The sequence below is a fragment of the Rhyacophila brunnea genome, unplaced genomic scaffold (genome assembly GCF_057557595.1).
Source record: "Rhyacophila brunnea isolate RB1 unplaced genomic scaffold, BYU_Rbru_1.0 scaffold_14, whole genome shotgun sequence".
Taxonomy (NCBI): domain Eukaryota; kingdom Metazoa; phylum Arthropoda; class Insecta; order Trichoptera; family Rhyacophilidae; genus Rhyacophila; species Rhyacophila brunnea.
The window spans coordinates 37,588,237-37,611,874 of record NW_028232796.1 but is presented as its reverse complement, the minus strand read 5'-3'; the positions used below and the strand labels follow the sequence as shown (position 1 = coordinate 37,611,874).

The 23,638-nt window shown below is 37.5% G+C and overlaps 1 protein-coding gene across 4 annotated transcripts; it reads right to left on the bottom strand.

Moving 5' to 3' along the window:
* Nucleotides 1-325: 325 nt before the first annotated feature.
* Nucleotides 326-23,434, bottom strand: LOC147075935 (uncharacterized). 4 transcript variants are annotated; one of them, XR_015069985.1, is made up of 9 exons: nt 23,259-23,434; nt 21,514-22,915; nt 17,533-17,648; nt 15,602-15,768; nt 12,798-12,971; nt 11,217-11,599; nt 4,622-4,760; nt 1,216-1,915; nt 512-1,075 (listed from the first exon to the last, which is right to left on the bottom strand). XR_015069985.1 is itself a non-coding variant. In XM_085942258.1 (8 exons), the coding sequence occupies exons 2-8, from the start codon at nt 22,861-22,863 to the stop codon at nt 1,818-1,820; spliced, it is 2,397 nt and encodes a 798-aa protein (XP_085798384.1). In that variant the 5' UTR covers nt 22,864-22,915; nt 23,259-23,434; the 3' UTR covers nt 326-1,817. The 4 variants fall into 4 exon arrangements, 2 of the variants coding, with proteins under 2 accessions (XP_085798384.1, XP_085798383.1); XR_015069986.1 differs by having other exon boundaries at nt 11,247-11,599; XM_085942258.1 differs by having other exon boundaries at nt 326-1,915; nt 11,247-11,599.
* Nucleotides 23,435-23,638: the final 204 nt, after the last annotated feature.

Here is a 23,638-nt window from a genome sequence, read left to right as displayed (position 1 = left end):
TAAAAAAAGAAAACAGGGAATTCATTAGTAGATTAAATTTATTATATTTTAGTAATAGTGGGAGCATATTTAAATTATCGATGGTTGAAATAATAATGACATGATTGAAACTTCTAGAAAGTGTTTTACGATGCGAATACATATTATTCCTCAAAGAATATATCTAGTCAGGTGTCCCTCATTCTTGGTCCACCTTTAATAGATTATTAAAACACAGTTCACGTACCCGGACAATCGATCGTCAAACAACATGCGGCAACATTTCAATGAGCGTCTTATTGTAATAATAATAATATTATAGAATCCTATTATTTTTTTTACCTTTCAAAAATAAATTGCCATACTAATAAAGAACCTGTATTTCTTATATCTACACCTTTCTAATGATTTGTACCGAAACTGTTTTAAATTTGTCCCCAGCTTGTTGGAACGAGAGTCTTGGATTGTCGTCCCGGCGCCATTCCGGCGGGGACACGTGAAGTGTTTTTTTTGTTTTTGTTTTTTTCTTTTTGTCGCTGGAAACATTGACAGTAGTATGAAAGATTCCCAAGCAGTGGAACCGAATCCGTCGAATCGGGAAAATGATACAGCACAACTGTCAAATTCAGTTACAATAGGATGAGAGAGAATCGTGAAATGTCGTAAGATATAACACAAAAGAATCCAAATGAAACTAATGCTAATTGAATTTAAAAGAAAAACAATATATGATATTTAATGCGGTTAAGTTTTTTAGAACAGTAAACACCAGTGATATAATACACAGTATACGCTTTCAACTAATTTTCCATAGGATTCATTCATAATTTTTGATACTTCGTAATGATTTTGAAATTTCACAGAAGGCAAACAAGACCGTACATAGGTATATTTTATTATATCATTTATGGTAGTCAAAACAGACCTTTGCAAATACGGATTTATCCATAAATGGCAGTGACAAAATGTCAAACTTACTAGGTCGACATCAGTGCTACTGGCGACACGATTATGCACCAAATTCATACATTAATTGCATCATCTGCGAGCACCCTATGCTTATTAAAACCATTGTCAGTTTGTCAGATATAGTTTCCTACCAATAAGCCCGATTATCTTAGAGCCCAAGGCACAACATGCGGCAAACTGGTTGATGGTCACACCGCTTCTGATGAAGAAGCAGACAAGATTGATCTTTGCATCGGCAATGCGTTGGACATCTCAGATAATAAATGCGCACTGCTGACACGGAGATCGATCTAATCTGCCTGTACGTTAATGCGGTCTAACCGTTGCAGTTTATTTCGGGTTGGTTTGCCTTGATTTTTATGTGAAACTTCACTCACAAATATAAAAAACTGTAAAGGTGTAAAATCTGTAAGAAATCTAGCAAAGGCTGTCTCGTATATAATACTCAACTGTTTTAAAATTACGTGAATTAAGTAATTTATAAACAAATACACAAATTGAAGAATTATTGTGAATTGAAATAATTTAAATTACATAAAAGCCGGAGTTTAAGAAGTGTTTGAAATGTCTTGACAAATCTTTCTTCAACTCACATCTCATTGAAACATGAACGATTTTAACTATATTGTGTTGTGAAGACACCAGCAAAAAATCGAGCAAGCGCAAACAGCGACATTTTATAAGAAACTGGGCTTCGAATGAAATGATACTTTTTGTGCTTGCTCGATTTTGTGTCAGCGGCTATAGTATCATTTTTTGGAAAGGACGCAGCACTGCCGGAGAAATGGATGGGTGCCCTTGTCCACAACGCAAGGGGGAGGGGGGGCTCGTGAGACACTGCGATGGAAGTACGGTGAGCGTGGGTGCTTTTACTTCTTGGAAGGAGGTTTCCGGGGACTTCTGGTCGCCTTGCCCGTGGAAGTGGAGGGGGTTGATGCTAGCTGAGCCGCCTTGGCTGCCGCCGCAGCTGGAAAACAATCACAACATAAATTGAGAATTTTGAACTATAGGTTCGTATCTTTCAACCTGAACGAAACAAATCAAATTAAACCATAGAAAATATACGTACAAATTGTATGAGTAGAAAGTTGACCGGAAATGGTTTGAGATTTGACGTTTGGTTCAGTGTATCCGGATCCGGGTAAACCGTTCTCGGATCATCAGAAATGGTTTGACATGAAACGTCAAACCGATTCGGACAATCCATAGACTAATGGCAATCTGTCAAAGTGTTGATAAGCATTATTCGGCATTTATATATCGTGAGGTGTTCATATTAATATGTTAGACATTTACACCATAGAAGTTTACTAGAATTATGTATATTATAGATTAATAATCAATACCTATTATTCATAAGTAACCATACGCGAACAAGACGCCGCTTTTGGTCTTATTATCTCAAAATCCAGCCATATTTTCTATGCAAAGAGTTTGATTTAACTCTTTTACTCCCAGCTGATTTAGCCTAGCATATGCGAAAACTCCCAAGCGTTTTTTGACAACAAATCGTCGATTTAGTTTTTTTTAAATCACTAATTCTACACATGTTTTAAAAATTTGAAACTTTTTTTGTGTGTTCTCAATGGTGTATAAAGCAATAATAAGTAATAATATTGATAGTTTACATCAATAAAACAAAAGAAAAAAATAATGTATCAATATTTATTTAGAAATGAACGGATAAAACTATGTTTGAACAACAAAACAAGTGTGACATCATTTTTTTATTTATAATTGATATATCAAATTTTATAATATAATCTATCCTTATGTAGTAACAGAAAAAAAAATAAACATATTATTATTTCTCTATGAAATAGAATTTTTATAAAGTAATCAAAAAAAATCGTATAGTGTCAAGGTATTCAAGAATATTATTCAATTCACGAAATCGCAAGAGAATTCGATACAGTATCGATGACTAACTGATATGGAATGAAGTAATTTCAAAAAATAAGTCTCAAAGCACTAAATCATTTATAATATTATTTATATTCATGTATTTTTTCACCATCTTACCAAAAATACAGTGGCATCCATTGTTAGTTCAAAAATTACAAATTTCATTTTGTAATGTGATATATGAATCATAAAACAACTAAAAGAAATATCAGAATTTAAAATGTGTCATAAAAATAATGTTTTATTATTTTTATGACCCTCTTTGGTCTCAAGTTCGACAGCAGAGCAATTATGACTTGTGAGTTATTAGGGTATGGCATAATTATAAACAATGCCGACACTAAAATAAATGTTAGTCATCACCCACACACAGTGAATATAATGCTTCATCTACATGAACGAAATATGACGGGAAAAAATTTGGAATAAATCGTAAATTTGGTTTCAAACTTTCGGCCGATGGATCGGCCCAGATGGAGTTTTCGCATAGGTATGGTGGGCCGAAATATCGGCCCCGTGGGAGTAAAAGGGTTAATATCATTACTATAATTATTATGTCAGACCAAGAATTTATTTTCATTTTATTTATATTTTGTAACGGAGATTCTAAACTACAAACTGTGTTAAATCAACCCGGAATGATCATTATATTACCTACCTAACGAATTTTATCAATTTAATATGTTCGATTGTCATCTAAGTCACAAAATCATACTGTCGACATGAACAAGTGGTCAATTATAAAAAGTTCTCATCAAAAGTAATTTTTAAAAACTTATACCTATAAATCTTATAAATTAACTAAATGGCTACCTATTCACGAAGCATTCTTTATATTTTGTACATTTAAAATGAATGAATACGAATTTGTATTATTGTAGACAACGATAGGAGGTTAGAATTTCATAACAAGTTGACGTTTCAATAAATATGTTTCTGTTTTAGAGACTAATATGTTATGAATTAATTATAAGTACTGGCAACACTAATTAGTCGTCAGAAAAGCGTTTCCGTGGACATTTACCAAACGGTCCCAAACCAAACGGTCCCATTTCGTTTGTTTGATTCAGGTTGAATGATACAGACTTTATATTATAGCAGGGTTTCATAACCTTTAAAAGATGTCACTCAGATTAGTCACCCATTAACAAAATTACACATACAACAATCCAATAAATTTTATAAATAAATAGTACAAAATACAGGACTTATATTGATTTCATTGTGTGTATTATTCATAAATGTATGTTAGCCACTTGCTCAACCTTATTAGGTCCATGTTCCCAGTCCAAACACAATTTGCCCCGGAATCCTCAATATTATAGGCCGATGCCGCAACCGCTCGGCCATCTTGGGGGGCACAACATTAAATCAATTTCATATAAATATATACAATATGATAGTATTTCTAATTTTTTCTTCTTTTTTTTGACCATGTCCGATACCGATAATATCATATGACCCTCCACAGAGTAGAGGTTTATATTGACAGATTTTTGTTTTTACGAGAAATGCATGTTAGCCGCTTGCTCAACCTATTAGGTCCATACTCTTCAAATACAAATTGAAAATCAATAGGTATATTTGCCAGACCCAGGATTCGAACCTGGGACCCACGACATTATTTTTATGAATTTAATTACCTACCTATTTCCTTTTGTTTCCCTTTTAATTCTAAAATTTCTTTAATTTTATTTAGACAACTATACGTACAATTTTCCGGATACAAATATTTTTGTTCCTTATATTTCAGTGTGTGAGATAATACCTTTAGCTGGTGTAGTCTTGGGAGTGACCTTTCCCTTGGGAGTGGCAGGCGTTGAGCTGCCGTTCTTGGCGGCCTTGGAAGGCGTGGCTTTCTTCGTCGCCTTGGGACTTGCTACTGACTTCGCTGGAGCCGTTGCGGCCTGTTTGGTCACACCACAGAAATAAGAACAGTCAGAAATAACAAATTATCATGTAACTGTATGAAGTTGTGCAACAATCGATTGAGTGTCAGATGAAGCTACATTCAGACCAACAAAGGTGATATTGGTTATACTGACAGTCAATGAAGTCTTTTATTTGACGATAAGACTCATGTTTTGTAACATTGGCTCTGTTTGTCTTTCAGATTAATAATATCAATATTATGGTTCATACATCGAATTAGTTGGAAATCTCTCTATAAATAGATTTTATGAATTATAGTGAATAATTCGATTTATGGAAAATTTCGAATTAACGGAGTTTTACTGTACTGACTACGTCTCAACCCTGCAAGCAATGCTATAACTCACATGTCAATATCGCGGAGCTTGTCTTATGCAGCTGAGGTAGGAGATTGACATAATAACTTCAATGGAAAGTATTGACATAAGATGATCTAAATCAAATGACAAATTCATATAACACGCAACTGATTTTTGCACATCATACATACATAACAAAAACAATTTTTCCGAATAAGAAATACCAAAACAAAACAATAATAACCAATAATTAATATTCAGTAATAGTCAGGAACAGCTGTCAACATCCATAACTCAAAACTCATAGAATTAACCAAAGATTGTTTCTCACCCACAATAAATTAAAACTCAGATTATTTCAATGTCTCACATCAAGCAATGAACGCCTTTTAATGAAGCAACCAAAAAAATTTAGAGAGTTTACAATTTAATTGTACGCATGTGCGAATCCAAAATGGGTTTTTCGTGGTTGATAAAAATACCATATGGAAATCTAATTTACGGAAGGGTAGAATTTTACCAGAAACATGCATTGATTTGACATTGAACCATTAAGAAAAATAAATCACACCTCAGTTAGAAGTCAAGCCTTTAGTCAGCATTTGGTGCTGTGGGAACAGAGTTTAATTGCTGCAAATATTCGGAAATGAGTATTGGACGTATGCCATGTTAGCAAGCCAACCACAACGCTAACCGGAATAAACTAAGTACAGTCTCGATTTTCCGGGGTCATACGTACTCATTGTATTCACACTTCAATCAATTAAGTTCACATTATATAATGGAAAAAATACTTGACAAGCATAATAATTACATTTCGTGTCTGTGGTAGCCTAGTGAAAAAAAATGCGAAGTGAATCATTATTATTATCATCATATTATAGTATAGATGGACCCGTTTCCTGCCAGCACAATTATAATCTGTAAACATTCAATATGTCCAGTAAAATTAGATAACGCTCTAAATACACTCATTTCACGCTGATCGTCATGAGCAATTGTAGCAATAATAGTAAGTACACGCAACGGCACGTTTGTTGTAATTCGTTCATAACAGGTGTTTTTACTTCAACTATCACCGCAAACTAACGGAGATTGTGTTTAGATAAGTAACAAGTTTTTGATTATATTTTATATTGGATGATGAAAGAAGACTGATAACACTAGTGAGCGTCAGGGATTCTTGGAGGCGCCGCGTGATGCCCATATGCTCCGACTAAAGAGCGGAGCAAATTTTTATTTTCTATATGCATATTTTTATTAAGTTGGGACATATCGCATTATTCAGATATTTTTGTCGTAGCAAAGTAACACTTCAAAATCAAACCGAACAGTTAGCAGGAGACGAGCAGTTCAGGTCTGCAACCCATAATAATGCGTAATTTTGAATATTTTTATTGATGCCTTGGATTAAGCCAAGATATCAATTATCCAGCAAATAGATGTCGACATCTACTGTGGTAAATCAAGAGGCGACTGCTATTGGGCCAGAACACAATATTATTGTTTTCAACTGTCTAAACAATAACAAACTCAGTATAATATACTACAGCATTATCAGCAAAAAAAAATATTAATCGTGAAAGCACTTCACTACGGGGGGGGGGGGGGGGGTACTGTAGCAACACTCGCTCGAGTTATTCTACTGACAGTATCGGTAACGTGAACATGAGAGCTTGTAAAAGATTATATATTTATTTTATTCAAGTATCCAAATAAACATAATAACAACCCACTAAACGGAGTATAAACATTTAACTCGTCGGATGTTGTAATTTATACCTAAAAGTAGATATATCATGATATCGAATGTAGTGTAATATAAAACAATACACGAAAATTGGCTGTGGTGTGATGTAAAACTGGTGGAGCGAAATATGATCGATGCGGCGAGTGGATAATGATAGCGAATTGCAAAACAATATAACATCAAGCGGGACAACACACAGTGCACAAATTCACTCCAGACAGAGCGAGAAGCGTTTTAGTAATTGACAGCCAAACCTGTGGATACATCGCAAACCAATACGGAGTCCTCAATCAGGCAGAATCTGAACCTCACGTGTCACAGTGTCAGAGACAAATTTTGTATTATTTCAGGCAGCCGGTCGTAGTCAGGACAAGTAAGACTCGATGATAGCAAAATTATCGCTATAGAATACACAAATGACAGCCATGTCCCTGTCTATACTGTTCAGTGGTTTTTTTTTAATAGGACAAGGTGAGAATTAAACGGTTATAATTCACAGTGACTTAGAGGGTATTGTAATAATATGCTGGTCACCAGAATCAAATCATTACTCTTCGATATCATTATAAAACTACAATTATTATTTGTTTATTGTAAAGAAATGACTTTTAGGCATAAAGTCTACTAAAGCAGGCTTGCAGGGCGCTCGCGAATTTTCTATGTGAATCATCGAAAATACAACGTAATAAAATACACCAGCGCACACTGGATTTGACGACACATTGTGCCCGCCTGCCCCATGAGTCACCGTTTTTTGGCTTCTCAGCGATACGAATTAACGAAAATACAACGTAGTCCGTTCATTGAACACGGCAAGCAAAATCACGCTCCTCGAAGCGTCGTCGATAGACGGGCGAGAAGCCATTATTTAAGAACAGTGAACTCTTTGTTTAGTTATTGTGTGTCCGATATTAATTACAAGCCCCGAGAAATTTAATAATATTTTTATTGCTTTGTTATGAGAGACGCTGATAATAATAATTATTTTGTGCTCCTTGAGCCCCTTATTACATAGGTGAAGGGTAATGCGCGGGTGGGAGGGAGCCTACTCAGTAGTGAGCGCACCAAGCGCTTTTTTGGTGGGCTTTATGCCTTAATTTCATGCATTTTTCTACACCATGACATAATTACAAGAGGTGTCTTTTCGATTTACTGACTATACAATCTAGTGTCCAGACATTCATTTCATTCTTCAGATTCAAATACACTGGTTATCATCGACCAGCGGGATTCGAACCCACGACATACAGATTAAGATGCGTACATCTTGTCCGGTACTTCATATTGCATTCGGTTACATGTAAATTGTACGTAAAACATTTCACCGTGGCACAATTCGCTGTGAGCTTTCGTATCGGAAAGAGATGACCGTATACTATACGGTCTCCAATTTTATTAGATTCAATATGAAAATTAATTCAATTTTCATAGCTGATTTTGGCAAAATTCATGAATTCAAGAATAAAAACCTAACCTAACAAATAATCTAGTATATCAGCTATTTCCAAAATTTGTTTGCTGCTGGCTTTCCGTAAAGTGTGCAAAAATTCGTTTCTTATTTATAGATGAATTTTATGTCAGTACTATACGACTCAAAGAAGTTGTCTGTCTTTAATATACGGCCATATATTTCCGAATCAACATTTCACGGTAAAGTGTAATACGGCGAACTGCATATGTACAAGTTTCCGGACACGATTGCATTCATCCTCTTGATATACACATACCAATGAACTACCACAACAATTAATTATTTTATTATATAAGCTACAAGTACGGGACTAAATTAATTTTTTAGCTAGAAGAATTAGTTAATGATGCATTGTACATTGACAGACCAAAATTATTAAAATATAAACTAATGACATTAATAATTTAGTCATAACTATAAATGGATAAGTACTTATTATCACTGACTATTCAACACTACATTACATTAATAAGTGGGTTGCACGTTTAAGTTTCTACGCTAACAAACATCAAATTTTGATTATATAAAATAATTTTTAGTTCATTTAGAACAGTTCGTGCTTGTTGGAAAAATAACATATTATCGTATTTCAATACTATGTGATATCATCAAAGCCAATCATTTATATCAATTCAAAAACTGGATAACAAAAAAAAATTATCTCTACTAAAGAAACTCAGAATAATACTGCAATCAAAGGAATAACTAAAAAAACATTCCGGTATATGATTGATATATTATATTTAGACATTTAAATTATTGTTATTTTGATTGCAATAATTTGTATTCTGAAAGAGTATTTATTAAGCACACAATAAATCCTAATGGGGACGGTACGCATTGAATAATTCGTAATTTTACTTCCAATTTACATTTAATACTCGTCCTGCGAGCATAGCACAGTTGACGCAACTCAGAATTCGTCTGCTGGCAGTTAATTAAGGAAATAAAAAGAATTACGAATTATGAATTATTTGAACATATTAGAAAATTAAGTCTGTTCATATTAACAGTTTTCCAAGTATTATTCGACCATGGCACTTATCTATGATTGTAAATATACAACCTCCTCCGCGCATTAGCATAGCGAGAGGTAGAGTGTGCAAGGTTGCCATTGTTGGATTTGGATATGTTTAGAACTTCTGACAGCTATATTAATCCCAAATCTGTTCAGACTCAACAAACGTTTTTGGGGGCATATGCTCAGTCGTACTTAACTGCCATTAAATAGAGGCAGGATTGATGACACTTGTAATATAATCAAGAATATCATACACATGGTTCAGGTAAATGAAGTGATATACTTTTTATCTTTAATTTGGCTCTACAATTCGATGTGAATCTTGGCTGCCATATGAAGAGGTGTGCCAAAAGATTTTTTTGATGAGAAATGGATGTTGGGCTTCGGGCATATAGGTAGGTGCTTCGCTAGTGCTTATCTAGATGCTATGCTTGTCTACTAAAAACACTACTGCCACATTGCACGCTACGTGCTTAGGTACAAATTCATTTGACATTTGGGAGCGTCCAAGTCAACAACGATGTCACTCTCAAAACTAACCAGAAAACTACTTCTCAAAGAGAATTTAAGTTTAAAATTTCGAAAGCATCTCTCTGCCTCGCAATATTTTTTCATCTATGGGCACACTACGGCCCATGCGTCATTATTCAAAACCACAAAATATACGGTGTTTAACATTTGTCATACTGAAGAAATATTCTAACAACTCTACTTTCTACAGTTATTTTCTTTAAAGTGACATAAATTCTCTATAATAACCCCTTATATGACATTAAATATATTTTACGTGTAAGAACATCCTCCATCTTGCAAAATCACTAGGTGACACAATAAAATTAACCAACACATTTGTTCGTCGGGAGACTCACTAATAATCACGTAGCGAGGCGCGTAGCGTGCAGTTTGGCCATTGCGATAGTATAGTGTGCGTCCGGTTGCTAGGATATGACACCTAGCACCTACCCATGTGGCCTTAGCCTAAGCCATTTACTCTACATACAATTACATGCTCAAAACTGACACTGAATTGGCTTTATAAGCTGACACGTTACCACTAAGCCATCGCAGGCACATGAATAAGGAAAATAGAATTCAGTGTACAATATGCTTGACAATTTTTAAAAACCAAATTAATCTCGCATGTCTGCCACTATTCAATGTTGGCATTACTTATGACTGATAGGTCAATTTAACAGTGACGCCTCTACGGATACAAGAATCTTTCGGACTCTCATGAAATTCTTAAATTGGAAGATTATCATCAATATACAGTCGAACTTGGTTATTACGAGGAAGATGGGACCGACTGAATTTGCTCGTTATAAGCATTACTCATTATATCAGAGAATAGGTATTTTTAAATGAGCGGTCACATAACACAAAAAGTCACAATTCAAACAAAAATACACAATTAGAATCTTTCCCCGAAACAAGCACGGCATTCATAAACTACAACATAAGATTTTATTGGTACAATTACACTGGTAGGTACCTACTGACTTCAGCTTGGATTTTTTACATGAAATTTCAACCATATGCGTGGATACTTTATCAATATTGTCGACGAAAACTTAGCTTAGGGTCGAAAATGTTTTTAAACAATCGACACATTAATAGTTTTAAGAAATTTTTTTATGATATTTTTGCTTGGTATATCCGATAAGTAGCTCGTTATAAAAGTGAATAAATGTATGAGAAAATCATAAACTAAAATGTCAATGTTTCCTCATTACATCGTAGATCTCGCTATGTCCGTGATCGAATAACCAAGTTCGACTGTAGTTAGGTATCTATCAAGTTAGCATCCGTCCCCATGAGGTTCGCAAAATTGCAAAAAAAACATTAAAGCAGCAGCAGTGAAAATGATATGAAAAATGATTTGATACGTACATTCCTATAAATCCGTTGGATCATGCCTACCTTGTTAGTGGTTGGCGCACTAATAGGTGGCAGACTACTTGAACTACTTTGCTTGGGGGTCTTAGCCTTGGGGGTCTTTCCCTTGGCGGGCGTCGTGGCCTTGGGCGGCGGCTTGGCTTTCGCCCTCTTGGGGGTGGGGGCGGGGCGCTTCCTGGCTGACGGTTTCGGACTCTCCGTCTCCTCCTCTTCTTCGTCGTCGTCATCATCATCATCGGATTCGTCCGTCCGATTTTGCGATTTGGCCGAGGCGGGGGAGGATTTGGAGTGTGCTCTCTTCCGCGAGGGGGTCCCAGACGGACTCTTCTTTGCCTTCTTGTCAAGCTGCGATTCGTCCTTGTACAGGGAGAGATCGACTGAAATGAAACATTCAAAATCTGAGCACTTATATCCAAAGAAAACCTTCTCTATGAGACAGATCTTAAATATATGAAAATAAAGCTGAAGAAATGAACTCTGGTCAAACTATTTGGATGAAGGGCCACATTAGGAATATAAAATGAACGGCGGGCCGCAAGTAAAATACTATTTTTAGACATACATTATTTATTATCATGAAAAGGTAATTTCAACATAAAAAAAATTAATGATTCTCTAATAGCCAACAATTTAATGAGAAGAATGAAACTGTTTTACATATTTCAAGATTTTGTAAAGTTAATTTTGTAGTTGAGATTCTTGTTGAGCAGTTGAGAACTGCTTGTAAATATTCATTGCTTGATCATAAAGAGTTTTTATTGATATTCATAATTATTGAAAATGTTTGTCATGTAGGTTGATCCAAAAATAATTAAAAGATAAAAAGAACTTTTTATATTCATTTTTAAATTTTCTGTTGAACCATATAAACTTGACTTGACTAGCTTAAACGATCAAAAAAATTTGTACTTGACATGTCATATTGATTTCCATAGTAACGCACGTATATATTGATAATTTAGTTGCTAGGACCCCAGACCCCTAGCAACTGATAATGGTGTCGAAATAACTTTTCATTCAAAACAGAATTAACTGAAAATGAATTCAATGCTACTTAAAGATGGCTAAAAGAATTAAAAAAATGCATTGGCATCGTATTCTGATATATTCTAAAAGTTTCAAATGTCTAGCCTAGTCGGGAAGATAGTTAAAAATTGATTGCAAGATTTGTACCGGACAAAGAACCACCGGACAAATAAGAATACGAGCTAAGAAAAACGTAATAACTGACTTTTATGAGCAAAAACTTGTTCGAATTTTTCAGAATTAAGAGTGTTGTAAAATTTGCAGATTTCTATTGAAGTTACCGAAACTTGATAGTTTTAAAATGGCACATAATACGATACTCAGCAATGAGTGAAAATGAGAAACAGGCTATGCTTACGACGGATTCAGCACAACACAATTGTTTGTTCAAAAGATTCAATAATTTATTACATACATCAACCATTCAAAGATAGCTGGGAACATACAATTCTAATACTGCATAAACGCGCACAAATATAAATGTGTTCCCTGCCTGCAGTGTGAGTTTCTTACGACATGGACATCTGAATAGAGAAATTGAGAACTCACGCCCATCTGGGTGCTCCTCTGTGAACCCTTCAGCCTGTTGTGGAGTCTCTCCTCTGTCTCGGGCCAGTGCCCTTCCCAGGATAGACTCCGTGCGGGACAGCTCCGCTGCACCCAGCCGCAGACCAGCCCCGCCCACGCGCTGCAGCGACAGTGTCGTCAACACACATTCCATATCTGAAATTCACACAGCATGTTACTATAAACATACATAATTTGGAATAGCAAAGAAACATACATTAAACTCTCCTGCACCTCCAATATTAATGTATGGATCAAAAAGCTGAGAACTCAGGATGAGAGGAATATGGATATCTTAGAGAGGAGGGTATTGAGAGGAATCTTTGGAGCTGTTCAAGATAATATTTAGAGGTCAAGGTATAATGAGGAGCTGTATACACTATTGGGGTGAAAAGGACACGTGGCATATGAAAATACAGAGACTGATTATATTACGATTATATTATAATGCCGGAGGAGATACCAGCAAGACGGGCTATGTACGCAACCCCCGAGGGCAAGAGACGACCCGGTTGAAGCAACTGGAGAGTGAGCACTGGATCGTCCAGGATGTAGGAAATTTTTGAAGGAAACCAAGACCCGTCAAGGGTTTGTAGTGCCATAAATGATAAAAAAAACATAGGTACAAATTAATTTATTTTTTAGAAAATTATTTATACCTAATGAAACCTGAATCCACTTCCATTACAACTCAGGCACTGTGCTTTATGTTATAAGCCAGTAGTTATCAAAATTTTTCATTTAACAGCGCCTTTTTTGTCTAAATACTACTCTCATTTCTTGAATCAATGTGAACTTCGTGAAAGTATTTTCAAAACCAGTTGCTGGGAAGAGAAAGTGGTCTTTAAGTCAGATGCAGCGATGGGATTTATCATTGTGTCTTTGTGTAACTGTGCATCGGCATTCGCTGTTTTAAGATTATCTGGAATTGTTAAAATTTTTAAACAGGTTGCGGCGACATGGAGCACAGCGGCACACAATTTGAATACTACTGCTATAAGCAATAAAATTGGGTAATCGGACTACGCTATTAATTGAATTGTTTGGATATATCGAGTGATATATCGAATAGAAGTGAATTTTTACTGACAACATGACGTAGTAAGTAAAACATTCAATTCCATCTTCCCAAATGTAGTGAATTAATAATAATGGAAGAGAAAACATCTATCATACACTATGGTGACAATCATGGAAGGGGTCTCATATGCATGCAGCATCCTCCAGAAGGAAGGGCGGTGCGATCCATAGAAGGCCTTGTCATAATCCACGGAGCAACAGAGCTGTTGATTTGAACTCAATCAAAACCGAATGCCGCCTTGCATTCTGAGGATGCTGCTTTAGCCGGCTCACACATCTAAACTCGTCCCGTCTGTGACACAGCCATAAATCAAATCTTGTAAGAATGTCAGATTCATATTGCATTAGCCAGCTGCGCACATATGAGCTTAGCGACAGTGACGAACGCAACCTCTCGAGATGTCAGTCATCAAAAAAATTAAATGATCAGACGCCGAAATAGCGATTAATATGTATTGAGCGCAGAAATTTGCAAAAGGTGGTCTCTCTTTGTATAATCATATATGCATGTATATATTTCAATCACTTGTATGAAGTAATTGGTGCGCTCATCTGTCTTTTTGTAGAAGCGGAGCGGCGACCGGTGTCGTTTGAATTAAATTGCCTGACTCGTAGTAGTTTGCACATACGCGACTGCAACACGGACGACGAGCGACCTGCAAAGCAAGTCGTGTGAAATTTGTTGCTAGGGACACCATGCTTTTTTTTCAAACTAAAATGTCGCATTCCACCAGTGGCGAAGGGTGGAGGTAGGCTGTTAAGATTCGCTATAAATAGTGCACACTAAACTTTGTTAGTCATATGTATTTGTTTTTATTGAACTAAGACTACAATTTACAGATGGTGTTAGTTAGTTTTTAAAAATCAATTAAACCCTGCCTAAACGAAACCATAATAGTTTTGGTCTAATTTGGGCGATACGACAAAATTGTGCACACTTTTTCATTCATAGTTATTTGTTTTCGTTGGATTAAAAGTACATATTACACATATTGTTGGTTCATTTTTTTATTGCATTAAGCCCTGCCTAAACCAAACTATAATAAATGAAAAATATTATTCTATCTATAAAATATTCAAAGTTATGTATGATTTAATTGCATAATTTTAGATATTTTATAGATAGACATGTATTTTTTGACTATTATCTATTATGGCTTGGTTTCTTAGGGTTTAATTGAATTTTAAAAACTAACCAACACTTTCTGTAAATTGTAGTCTTATTTCAATGAAAACAAATATGTATGTATGAAAAAGTTTAATGTGCACTATTTATGGCGGATCTTAACAGCCTACCTCCACCCTTCGCCACTGCATTCCACTAATGTGCGGAGGGAGGTAATGTGTGTAATAACTATATCACATCGACGTATTCGACATGTTGCAGACGAAACAAGTTTAGGGGTGTGAGCCGGCTTACAGTATGCGTCGAATTATATCACCCTACGATGACTCATTACGACGACGTTCCTGAAAAAATGGTTGCAGGTATGACTTTCTTCAGAAACGAGGAGTTAAGAGAGCGGACCATGTAAGAGTCATGCTTCCAAATTCTGGCATTTGGCTTATTAAATTTGCTGCACGATGCCGGCACGACTAGAGAAGGTGCATGATGATTAGTGAGCAATCTCTCCACTTAAAGCGGATACGAATAAAGAAAACCCATACATGTTTCGCCCCTCAGCATCTAAGTAAGCTTTGTGTACCTGTGGTATCATAGAAATCCGGTTTGTAGATCTCGCCCTTGGGGTCTGCTGTGGTGTCCTGAGAGAGCCAACGAATTTTTATCTTCCGTGATGCTCTGTACACGTTCTGCATTGTCTGACACACGTAGAAGCCTCCTTCCGCGTTACGCACAGCCAGGAATTCATTTCTGAAGACAAAATTGTTTATTATTACCTATACCAGTTGGTACATTAGTACCATAGATACTGACATTAAATCCACAGTTTTTTATGTGAATTAGTTAGTAGATGACAGAAAAAATAATACAGTAGAACCTCGATATAACGGACATAATATCCGGTCAAATGTGAAGATTGTTAATAACATCCTGTTAGTGTTATCCATGTTTAAATCCAAGTGCCACCGTTTGTAAATGGTTATCACATCTCGCACTCGAATTCAAGTCATAATGCCGTCCTGAACATAACACTGACGTTTACAACACTGGCCGCTAATTCACACAGCTGCACGGCAGTTCTATTTGTCTTACCGAAGTGAGTGAATGAATATATTACTCAATTCAATAAGTTTACAATGATTAGAAGTAAATGATGGTGACCCTGGGTATCATAACTGAAAGTGAAATAGCAGATAAAGTTATGATTTTGGAAAATGAGGATGGAAGTGCAGATAGCGAGGAAGAAGAAACATCACGCCCAAAAACAAAGTTATCAGTGATAAGATCGCATCTCGACGATCTAATAATATTTAACAGATAACGAAATTCAACTATACTACATGCATTCTTGAAATTTTAGAGAGCTGATTATAAAATAACAGCAGACTTCATAAGCGCAAACAAAACTTCAAAGCAGGATTGCCGAAACCAGGCGCATTGACTTCGAACATTAATGTTACTTCACAGTGGGGGAAGATGAATAAACAGGATTTGGTTTGTATTTTTATATAATTAACTTTCAGTTTTAACGGCATTAATCCATTATATCGAGGTTCTGCCGTATAACCTAATTTCACTGTTCAATGATTACATAATATAATAAATCCAACAAGGAAAACCCAAATTGACTTTGATGCCACATTATTCCGTTACAATACTCATTTTATCGGACAATCCGATGTGGATCTTGGCTGTCTCACGAAAGGATCACCCAACAGCGTTTTTTTTTAACGAGAAATGGATGTTAACCGCCTGCTGATGTTCTGGGTCCAAACAGATACACAGTATGGGAATCATCTGCCAAACCCGGTTTTTGAACCCGAGATTTTACAAGCAGACATTGCAGGCGTCAACTTACTAATAAATTAATAAACATGAGTAATTTTAATATGGTAGTACACAAAATATAGTCTCTAAACTCTAATGCCGGGTCCACACTGGCAACATGTCGCGCGACAACCTCGTTAAATTTTACGATAATTATCATACTTACCGTAAAATTTAACGAGGTTATCGCGCGACATGTTGCCAATGTGGACCCGGCATAATGAATGCATAACGCGCTAGCTTCTTATCAATTCCCAGAGCCTTCACAAATTACAATACATATCTATCGAGGTGATTTACTCAAAGGCTGGGTATTTCTGTGATTGTATCACTGCTAATAGTTTCACTACTACTACAACACTGTATCCCTTCTCCTTTTGGTGCTGTCTTCTATCGATTGGTAGGTTGGCGATCTAATTACAGTATGCCTCCCTACCCTGAGTCAGAGATATAAAATCCCCAATGTGTCTTGGACGTTAAGACACTTAAACGTTCGTAGCCGGGAGAATCTACTACCTACACTCATGCATTATGAAGTAAATCATACTTTTCATTGTGGAAAACGTGGCTGAAGGATGCAGTTTTTCTGCGCCTACTAAGTAGCTAAAAGTTCTCTTAGTTAATTGGCTTGACACCAGATGAGCAAGAGTGATTTTTTTGGTTTCATTATGAAGCAAAGTGACTCACTTATAAAATACTATCAATTTGTCTTCGTTTTGTTTGGAGGGTGGCGGCGTGGATTGATTCACCGACATCTTTGTGAGGATGGCCAGCTCGGGGGTCGGGCTTTGATACGGTTGGACCTGGAAACAATCATACAATAATTCATTTATCGTTGCATACAGATCACACATTTTTTACACTATTAATAGATAACAACTCGAATATATACAGATTAGGTAGGTAAATGTTTATAGATTCTAAATACATTATGCAAATATCATTAAAGCAACAAAAATAATAATAAGTGCTGTAACCATTGACCAGAGTATTATAATTTCTATATCTCTACTAATCTAAGATATAATCATTGATTTACTAATTCATCAGTATTAATCTTGTAAGCCTCGTAAATCTAAAAAAATAAAATCTGACTTAATTTTCGATTTGCTGCCTATTCAACGCTTCCAATCGACGCTTTTGTTCTAACGGTGGTGCTTTAAGATAGTGAGACATGGCACCTTATAGACAGATGTTTGTGATGGATACTGAGTGTGCAGTGGTATGACATTCGAAGAAATCATTAATGAAAAAAATTAAAAGAGATAAAAGAGCGGACTAAGCTGCCTCTCATCTCACTGAGTGTGGATACGACGTTGGACCTGGCTCGGTCACATGCTGCAGACGCCTGAAGAGAATTTCACCAAGCCAACCGGATGCTGGCGTCCTGGAAGGCTGCTAAGTACTATCTAAAGAGTGTATACGGTGGAGCAACGGGATGATGGCGTGACCTGGGAAGATGCAAGAAGACTGACGAGTGACAAGGATTCTGCAAGGCACCATGTCCATATGCTCCAACTAAGGGATGGACATGGTTATAGAAGAATTTTCTATTTCCGCTGTTCTCGGATAAAAACAAATACCGCCTGTTCTAAGCTTGCATTCTGACAGTGCTGGTTTACAGTGGAGTCAAAGAACCTTACGAAGGTTCAGAACCATCATACACTGGTACAATTTTCGTACATTGTACAATTTTCTTTGAGCGAACCGGATTCCGGCATTCTGGAATGACACTAAATACCATCCACAGGGTGTATGGGGTTGAGCTACATGATGCTAACATGACCTGGGAAGATGCAAGAAGGCGAGCACAGGATTTTTTGGAAAGGCCACGTAGAGCCCGACTAACGAGCAAACATGGACTACGACAGAAGCATTTTCATTTTAACTAGAATTTTGAGTTGGTCACCTAAATATTTTAAATAATGAAGTACACGCGGTGGGTACCCTAAAATCTATATCTAATCCTAACAAGCCATGAAAGTCTCAAGCATTATACAACTACTATTTGCAGGATAGTGTGAATGTTTTAGTTACAGTACAAGTCGACAATGTTTAGGGCTCCAAATGATCAATGCATGTAGTAATTTAATATGTGGCAATACAATCCAAGCTAAATTCAAATTTCACAGGTTACCAAAGCAACATTAATCTAAAATTGTGCTGAAATGCCTGTGGTTTTCAACAAATACATACGATAGCAGTATAAAGGGAACAAATGAATCTACAATTTGAAATGACTTGCAGCTAATAATATAATCACAAGTTTTATAGGGTTTCCATGGAAATAAGCCGAACCGAATGGTTTATGACGGTCTCACCTTACGCCGAAACCGTTTATTGCCGTAATAAAACTTGTCGAGTGTTCACCCACTTATCTTCGGATTTGTATATACGAGCGCCGCCGTGTTCCATTATGCTCCATTCAAATAACGGTGTTTGTACATGCGCGTCTATTTGAAACAAGTATTCCTTATATTAAAACAGAAAAATATTTTTTCTCTATGGTCAGTTTTTGATGTCTATGGGCACTTAACTGTCAAATAAATGACAATTTCTCACATTTTGCCGCTAGATATCCCTAGTGGTCCATATATTTTGAACTCGCTATTACATTTACTTTCATATTATTTCTTTTATTTTTCGATTAATACTACATTATGGCCGGATAATCCGAATGCCGAATAAACGTTATTGAATTAAATAATCATTACAATATAAACAAATGAAAGTAAATGGTTACCTAGTATACCTACCTACCATATAATTATTATGCATAAATCGATTCCAGCATAATCATGTCAATTGAGTTGTTCAAAATATTATATTACTTGTATTTATTTGATTTCATGAATCTGCGTCTGATGTGTATTTACTAACGAGACTCTTAAATTTGTAGATTAGCTTTATCTACGAAAGCAAAGTTTACTACCTATAAATAAAGCATTCATGATTGAATAAAATGAAGCACCAATTATAGAATCAATTGTAAAATAGATAGTACCATTAGACAATAATCAAAATAATACACTGAATCATAATGAAATACGGAAGAAAACAAGTACCTATGACAATTATCAACAAACGCGGACTGTCAGTTGCGATCTGTCAAAAATGGACTATGCCGAATTTAGCAATCGGTTCGCTAAACTTATGGTAGAGGGGCATTAGGTGTTCGGGTTCGGCGAGATGCTTATGTACTAAATTTGGATGAACGCAATTATACGGGCGTATTATATATCTGGCGTAAAATCGCATTCGAAAATTTTGGATGAACACCCTATTAGTAACTGGTTGAAAAGACATAACATTATTTTTTTTATTTTCTAACTTTCACGGCACATAAATTGTGTTATTTTCTTTTTAACCATCCTGACATTGTTCCACCAAAAAATAACAGTGAATAAATTTTAACTTTGATATTTTTTTTGTCAGCTTCACTTTCATGTATTAATTTTAGATTGGCTACCAATCCAACCACATTAAAAACAATGCACAATCGCTTCGTAATAGTAGTCCCAATTCTTTGGTCGTACCACACTCTACGATGTAACTTATGTAGTCGCCATATATTCCAATAAATTTACAGTTTTTGGCTGGGGGTTATACCGACAGACTTTTTATTTACGAAGAATTACCATTACTACTATTAGATGAAAAATAAACATGACTTTTTACCGGATACAGGATTTGAACCCTCATCAACAGTTTTGGGTGCTTTTTACTGGTTCTCCGTCATCATAATCTGTCAGTCGCCATTTTGAATTTTAGCTATCTTTTTGTCATCGAATTATAGCACGCGGTCCAAGCCATTATAGTATTTCGGCAAAAATTATAGGACGTGTAGAAAATGAAAGTTTTTTGTTTGTCACATAAACATAACGGAGAATTCGAGAAATTTTGATGCCCTGCTTAATTATAACACCTCTTACGACCGAAAAATGCTAACACCGGCCGCCGTCATTAGCCGTCATATGTTTAGTGTTTTATTGTATATTTTAATACATCCATTTGAATTATGGAGATGTCGAGTATTGATACACAATTAAAAATTGAATCGTACAACCACATAACTTTGTAATGTGTGTTTATCTCACTTATCTGGTCGACTCGCCTCGCCGGGCCCCTCCTGAGCCCGGGCCCCCAGATTAGAGCCCTGTCAGCCCCCCCCCTTGTGGGGGCCATGATTATCACACACTAAGATTATGTTAGGTTATATTAGATTGAGGTAGGTTAGGTTAGGTTAGGTTGGGTCCGGTCTAAAAAGAAAGTTATAAAAGCTCATGCGGGCATCTTAGGCACCAATACCTTTTTTTTGAAAACAATTAAAAAAAAAAAAAGTGAATAGCAAAATAAAAATGTTCAATGTTATTGAAATTAATAAAGAATCATGTTTAAAGTTAGTCGTACTATAAAAAAAATGGAGACTGGTGAATGAATAAAAGACGTTCCAACCAACCTCCGGTTTAATTCTATTTAACTGCCAATCGGAGCTGGATTTAATATTTTTTGAATATACCTACATACAATGGAAAATAGCTTACAGAATCAGATTCGCGACAAATATAAAGTTTTAAAAAATCGAGGTTACTAACTTTGAAACTAATGGCCTCGTTTAGTTCGACAGTTCAAAAGAAAGCAGTCTGAATTATAAAAGAATAGCCTTACCTTCGTTCTATTCCTTTTGCTCAATCGACCATCAGCGGTCCCGGAGGCGTCTGAAGCGTCATCCTTAGCCAGCGAATCGGCATAGGAGGGAGTCAGCTTCTCTCGGGGCTTCTTCGGAGGACTGACCCCATCTCCGACCAACTTTAAAGGAGTCTTCACTTCCTTCTTCCTCTTCCTGGAGAGAGTGGGAGTGACGGTGGCCAGCTTCAACGTGGACTTGGGTCTCACTTCTGTCTTTTTCTGAACTGGCACAATGGGGCTTGGAACACTCGGCGTAACTTTCGCGGGAGAATCGGCCACGGGGACTTCGGTTGCGGGTTTAGCGGCGGCCGGCTCAGGGGTGCTCGCTTCCGCCGCCGGTTTATCTGGTTTAACTTCATCAGGTTTATTTTCAGTATTGATAATCCCCGCTGTCACCTTAACTTCGCTGTCTTTTTCAGTTTTGACTTCGTCGACTTTGTTTTCGGAGTCTTTGGGCACTCCCACGGCGGGTGAGACAGGAGCAGGAACGGGGCAGTCTGAGGATTTCGATTCGGTTGTCATTTCAATTTTTTTATCTAAATTGGGCTCGGCTCTGTCAGGAGTCCGGATGTCAATTTTGTTTGATTCGGAAATGTCATTAGATTTTTCGGGGGTCTCCGGCACTTTACTCGGTTCAGCAGCGGAGGGATCGGCGGGGGGCGGACTCGTATCTGGGGCGGCAGATGCTGCAGGTTCTCTGGACACGGCGGCATCGAAGACTGCCGCTGGAGGAGCATCAGCGACCTGCGGAACTTTCGCCTCGGGTTCACTCGACGCGGGTTTGTCATCGGGAACAGGCAACGCTGCGGAAGCAGCGGCCGGTTTCGCGGGGGATTCGGAAGGCGTGGGGGTCCGCTGCGGACTCTTTCCCGCGTCAATAGAGTTCAAAACGGCGGCTTTGGGAGAATCTCCGGTGCCGTTTGAGTGAGGTTGAGCGCCTTCGCTCTCTTTCTTTTCGGGAGTTCTGGCGAGGGAGAGGGGCCGGGCGGAGGAATTCGCCTGTCCGGTCGGTTTCTCCTGGACAAGACTCAGCGGAGTCGAGCGATTCGCGCCCTTGTTGGCCTGGTTTAAGGAGAATCCTCCCGGTAAATGTGCAGAGTTACCGCCGACGTGACTCATATTTTGGGGCATCCCGCCCGCAATGCTCATGTTTTGGGGCATATGTGCCATATTTTGAGGAACGTGCGCCGCGTTCTGCCCCGCGGGGGAGGCATTCGAGGGGTGGTGGCCGAGGGGCTGACCCGCCGCGCCGCCTTTCGGCGAACTGTTCTGCTGGGGCGGCTGGCCCCCCGCCCCCTGGGGTAGCGCCGGCTTCAGTGCCGAACTCATCTCTCGGTCGGCCTCCGCTGACTCGGATCGGGACGGCTATCGCGGGAGATATCTAAAAATAAAAAGGTAAACAGTCACAAACGAGGACGGCGAACGTAAACAAGACTATCGCTCGGAACGCTTTCCCTCCATAACGAAAAAAAACATTCCCGGATCGAAAGCGGAGGGCCGGGCCTCGGCGACCGGGGGCCGCGGGAGCGCCGGGCGAGCCTCAGGCGATCGCGCCGGCGAGGGGGCCGCGCGAAAGTGACATCCGAGAATGCGAAATGTCGCGTCCTCTGCGCGACGGCCAGCTAGCTGCCGCGAGCGATAATGCTCTCGGACGTACGAAATAAACTTCGCAAACTGCGTTGACAAAAATCGAATGCGGCACGAATAAGGATGCGGGTACTTACGAGACCACTAAATGAAACACTTTATTACGCATCCGGTTGCGAAATAAAACTCCATCATCGAAAGGAAAACAATTCGATAGTCCGATTTTCACTTGACGGCGGACAGGTACAGAAGTTTAGATGGCGTCTGTGCAATGCGCATGCGTCAGTTTTTAGTCATTGCACTGAGAACACTCAACCCGTCATCACAAATTGGCAACATTTTTATATTTTTCTTGATCAAGTATACCTTCTTAAAAAAAACTGACGTAATATTATTTTATTTTCCTGTTATAGGTAGATACCTACCTACTTATATTTTATTATTTCACGTTACTACCTACCTACAGTATTTCCCAAATAGCATTCCTATAAATTAGATCACAGACCAAAGTCACCTT